Here is a 5,785-nt window from a genome sequence, read left to right on the forward strand (position 1 = left end):
GTGTAATATTTTATTATACTTTTCAATTCAGTTTGTATTATTACTTTTTGACTTCCGCTGTGTATTAAACTGTGATCACTTGTCTATAATGATATCAACTACGTCACGATACTCCCCACCAGCCCACTGGTAATACGTGGAAATATCGGGGTGTGACAGGTTGGTATCAGAGCCAACATTGAGGGAATTAAACACTAGCCTTTTATGTTTAATCTCAATGGCACAGTTGCACATTCCTTGACTTCCGAGTCTAGGCAAAGGACTTAGGATTAATCCTAATCTTAATTGGCTTTTGTCTTTTGTTGTTTCTTTCGTTTTGACAGGATCAAAAGCGAAAATGCCGCCAAGGGTGAGAGGCCGAGGAGGAAGAGGAAAAGCTCCAATTACTAGGAACGACCATGAAGCCGGACTATCACACCGGCGTACACCATCCGCTTCATACGGATCAAGTCCTCACGAAGACTGGAGGACATATCTTGAGCCTGCGAGGCGTTATGTCTCGCTCAGCTCCTCACCATCCTATCACCATTCCTTTGGGCCACAGCAGGAGGACGAGCCCAGCGATTCTCACCACTCTTACATTCCTCTGCAACGATCGGGTTCGCACCATTCATTCCAGAACCCGACACCTTATTTTCAAAGCCGGTTCAACCCGATGAACCAGATAGAAGAACCAGAGGGTCAAAACCCTTTGGGACCAGCTGATCATTTCCCTGAAATCCAAAACATGTATGTGGACGAAGATCCAGATCCTGAGATGCCACCATCTGGGAAGTCGATGCATCCCATTGATATATCTAGCGGATCATCCTTCCATGGTTCGCCTTACAGGGGCCCTGATATTTGGGCCGAAAGATGGGCTTCATACAAGTGGGAGTATACCCCCCCTCACCGCAACTCGCCACCACACCAGCAGGTCCCTTCTAAGGACCCGCATTTTCCGGCGGTCACGCCACCGCCACCGCTAGCGCCGGAGCAGCAACCGCCTCCACAACCACTGAGGCGCAGAAGAGGTGCACGGATGTCCATGCATGGGGGTTTCCATTTCAGCACCCCCAACACTCCAGTAGCAGCAACTACCCACCGCTCTATGAAGACCCGCAAATGGGTGGGCCTTCAAATGCAGTTTCTGAAGTCGACTCTGTACCAGTCGAACCAGCACCACACATGGGTTATAAAAAGCCAATTCCTTCTTACCCAGGTGCAGCTGGGTACAACCCGTTCGAGCAGCAAGCTTATTCGGGTTATAGCTACAACAATGCCCCTGCCATTGACCCGTACATTGAGGCAGCGAACTACAATGCTCTCTACCCTGGACCCTTTCCAGCTATGTACCCAATTGGGTACCCTGCATATGGGTATCAATACCCACCGCCTCCTCAACCTCAGCAGCAACAGACCCGCAGCCACCACAAATTCAACCACCGCAGCAGCAAGAAATCCTCCAGAGGTTGCACGAGGTGGAACAAAGGGTAGACGAAGAGCGTAGGCGCCGCCGCGGTCTACTAAAGGGTTTGGCAAGCCTTATTAAGGGGAAGAAGAAGAGGGATTATTAGAAATCCTTATTTATTGTTTTGTAATTTCATTTTCAATTAAGTCCCTACGTGGACATTTCATTTATGTATTTGGTTGCGTGGACAAGTTAGTTATTTAAAGTCCCATTTAGGGCAACTATTGTACTTCTTAAGACAATTTATGGAATGTTTCATTTTAAAATTTTTATTTGTCTTTATATGCATGTACTATATAAAACAAATCAAAATATCATTCCAATTTACAATTGATCTGCCATTAAATATTAAAAGAAAATCTTGAGGGTATAACCTAGCCCATATGTCATTTTAGACATGGCCATGATGGTAAAAACCTTTTTAAGATTCAAATCTCTGTTAACATCTGAGAACATGTTAGCACTCCTGGAAAATGTGATTCGATAAAGTCACGCTAGTCATCCTTATATTGGATTTTTCCAATTCCTTGTCTAACTTGATGATTAAAAAATGCATTAGTGATGAAGTGCCTACGGGCCATATTTAAAAATGACAGTGTAGTCTATGACTTCCTATCAAGAAAAGGGTGATGAACTATGTTCGAGCCTTAATGCCTCGATCCTATGAGATCATGGCTTATAAATTTAAAATTGTCCTCGTGACTAGGCCTTTTGTGCCACTTTAATATCCTTAATGATATATAACTGGGATAATTTATAATGAAAAATTTAAAATAAATATGATTAACAAATTAACCAATATGGTCTATGTTTACCATGGTTAATGAATCATCGAAATTGATGATTCCATAATAAACCTCTGAATAAATTTTTGTCAATTATTTTATAGCAATCAAGCTTCAGCATGTCTGAATCAGAAGAGGTTAATAGTCATCCAAGGGAGAGAAATGATACCACCAGAATAAATGTAGCTGGTGCAGATCTACAAGCATTGATAGACAATGTTGTTACTAGAGCCATTGACAGACAGTTCAAAGAACCAGTAATACTCGCACAAAGACTCAAACTGTGGCTCATAGTAAGCCCCCTTCTAAAACGCATAAGTCAAATAAAGATAATTCTCGTCACTCGTCGAATCAGAAAAGTATACCATCGAAACAAATTGTGCTTAATCAGGAGCCACGTGTCAAGACCTGCTCTTACAAGTACTTCATCTCTTGCAAGCCAAGGGACTTTACAGGAGAAAAAAGAGCCATTGACTGTATGACATGGCTCGATGAGATGGATATTGTAGTTGATATCAGTGGTTGTGTGGAACAGGATATTGTGAAGTTTGTTTCATAATCATTTAAAGGTGAAGCTTTGGCTTGGTGGAGGTCGTTAATCCAAGCCACAGGGAAGATCCCATTGTATAATTTGTCTTGGGATCAATTTGTTGCACTGGTCAAGGAAAAGTTCTGTCCTCAGCATGAGGTAGAGAAAATCGAAATTGACTTCTTGACTCTGGTCATGAAGAATTTGGATTGTCAGGCGTATGTTACAAGCTTCAACACCATGTCCCGATTGGTTCCTTATTTGGTCACACCGGAACCAAAGCGCATAGCACGTTTTATTGGAGGCCTGGCTCCAGAAATCAAGGGAAATGTGAAAGCATCCAGACCTACCACATACAGTTCAGTGGTGGATCTGTCTCTATCTCTCACACTCGATGCACTCAGAAAGAAATATGCCAAAGCTTCGGATGAAGAAAAGCGGAAACGGGAGGATGAGAGTTCTTATCGCTCCGATAAGAAAAGAAAAGGTAACTCTGAGCATAGGAAGAGTTCTGAGTTTAAGAAGGACTCCCAGTAGTCAGGTGAGAAGCCTAAGTGTAAAACCTGCCAGAAGCACCATTTTGGGAAATGCAGACTCGAATCGCAATCGCAATCACAATCGCAAACGAAGTCTAAAGTTTGTGGGATTTGCAAGTCAAAAGAGCATAGAACTTTGGATTGCAAGAAAATGAAAGATGCAACCTGTAATGGTTGCAACGAGAAGGGGCACATAAAGACCAATTGTCCAAAAAACCCAAAGAGGCCTGAAGAGGCCAAGAAGACTAATGCACGAGTCTTCCAAATGAATGCTCAGGAGGCTATGCAAAATGATAACGTTATAACAGGTACATTCCTTATTAATGATGTATATGCTAGAGTTTTATTTGATTCTGGTGCAGATAAGTCTTTTGTAGACAATAAATTTTGTAAACTGTTAAATCTGTCTGTTAAAACTCTAAGCATAAAATATGAGGTAGAATTGGCTGATGGTACCATAGAAACTGCTTCAACAATCTTAGATGGATGTTTATATCCATTAGGAATCACTCTTTTCCGTTGTCTTTGCTTCCGTTGAAATTGGCAGGATTCGATATAGTGATAGGCATGGATTGGTTGTCTCGTAACCAAGCCTAAATTGTATGTGATAAGAAGCAAATGGTTATCAAGACTCCTTACGGTGAGCCATTAACAATTCATGGAGATACGCAGTACGGATTGCCTAAACAAGTATCTATGCTTAAAGCATCAAAGTGTTTGAAGAAAGGTTGTGTCATTTACATGGCACAAGTGACTATAGACGAGCCAAAGCCTAAGATTGAAGATATTCCTGTTATTTCTGAATATTCAGATGTTTTTCCTGAAGAATTACCTGGTTTACCTCCAGACAGGCATGTGGAATTCAGGATCGATATTATTCCTGGAGCAGCACCAGTTGCAAGAGCACCTTATCGGTTGGCACCGACTGAGATGAAAGAGTTAAGGACTTAGTTGGATGATTTGTTGGAGAAGGGTTTTATTTGACCTAGCTCGTCCCCTTGGGGAGCGCTGATCCTATTTGTGAAAAAGAAGGATGGATCAACGCGTTTATGCATTGATTATCGTGAGCTGAACAAAGTTACAATCAAGAACCGATATCCATTACCCAGGATCGACGATCTGTTCGATCAACTTCAAGGGGCAAGTTACTTTTCAAAGATCGACTTAAGGTCGGGATACCATCAGCTGAAGGTCAGAACCGAAGATGTGCATAAGACTGCATTCAGGACTCGATATAGCCACTACGAGTTCTTAGTGATGCCTTTCGGGCTCACTAATGCACCTGCAGCATTCATGGATCTCATGAATCGCGTTTGCAAGCCATATCTAGACAAGTTTGTCATTATTTTTATTGATGACATACTTATTTATTCGAAGAATCAAGCCGATCATGAAAAACATCTCCGATGTATTCATGAACTTATGCAACAAGAGAAGCTTTATGCAAAGTTCTCTAAATGTGAATTCTGGCTCCGAGAAGTCCAATTTCTTGGGCATGTAGTGAGTGAGCATGGAATCCAGGTGGATCCTGACAATATTGAAGCGATTATGAATTGGCAAGCACCAAAAACACCTACAGAGATTCGCAGCTTTTTGGGTCTAGCAGGATACTACAGACGTTTCATTGAAATTTTTTCTAGGATTGCTGCACCTCTAACTTCGCTAACTCGCAAGAATTTAAAGTTTGACTGGGTCCCAAGCAACAAGAATCTTTTGAGATCCTCAAGAAGAAATTAAGCAATGCTCTGGTGTTGACATTGCCAGAAGGGATTGAAGAGTTTGTTGTGTACTGCGACGCATCGCACACAGGTATGGGTTGTGTGCTCATGCAGAGAGGCAAGGTTATTGCCTATGCTTCACGAAAATTAAAGGTGCACGAAAAGAACTACACCACCCATGATTTGGAATTGGGTGTCGTTGTATTTGCACTAAAGCTTTGGAGCCATTATCTATATGGAACCAAGTGAGTAATCTATTCAGACCATAAAAGCCTTCAACACTTGTTTAACCAAAAAGATCTTAACATGAGGCAACGTCGTTGGATGGAGACTTTGAATGATTATGATTGCGAAATTCGCTACCATCCAGGCAAAGCAAATGTGGTTGCTGATGCTTTGAGCAGAAAAGAAAGGATTAAACAAATAAGGATCAACGCTAAAAGCATCGAGTTAAGGAACAACTTGAATGAAAGGTTGTTAGCTGCTCAAAAGGAAGCTGTATTAGAAACTAACTTTCCGAATGAGAAGTTAGGTGTAACCGCTGATCAATTGTCGTATGGCAAGGATGGAATCCTTAGATTAAATTGTCGAATCTGGGTTCCAATCCATGGAGGACTTAGAGATGTGATCCTCCAAGAAGCTCATAGTTCAAAATATTCAGTCCATCTAGGCAGTGATAAGATGTACCAGGATCTAAAGGCAAATTATTGGTGGATAGGTTTGAAGAAATCTATAGCCACTTATGTGGCTAAATGTCTGACATGCGC

The 5,785-nt window shown here is 41.7% G+C and overlaps 1 protein-coding gene across 1 annotated transcript; it reads left to right on the forward strand.

Moving 5' to 3' along the window:
* Positions 1-337: 337 nt before the first annotated feature.
* LOC110888485 (extensin-like) lies at positions 338-1,476 on the forward strand. The gene is made up of 2 exons (XM_022136010.1): positions 338-1,013; positions 1,127-1,476. The coding sequence occupies exons 1-2, from the start codon at positions 338-340 to the stop codon at positions 1,474-1,476; spliced, it is 1,026 nt and encodes a 341-aa protein (XP_021991702.1).
* The last annotated feature ends 4,309 nt before the right edge of the window (positions 1,477-5,785 follow it).

Source organism: Helianthus annuus, chromosome 11, assembly GCF_002127325.2.
Source record: "Helianthus annuus cultivar XRQ/B chromosome 11, HanXRQr2.0-SUNRISE, whole genome shotgun sequence".
Taxonomy (NCBI): domain Eukaryota; kingdom Viridiplantae; phylum Streptophyta; class Magnoliopsida; order Asterales; family Asteraceae; genus Helianthus; species Helianthus annuus.

Bases quoted from the DNA above. Each gene is read 5' to 3' on its own strand.
- LOC110888485 (XM_022136010.1), top strand. From the start codon at position 338: ATGCCGCCAAGGGTGAGAGGCCGAGGAGGAAGAGGAAAAGCTCCAATT. The intron at 1,014-1,126 runs GTGCACGGATGT...CTTCAAATGCAG, and splicing joins ACCACTGAGGCGCAGAAGAG to TTTCTGAAGTCGACTCTGTA.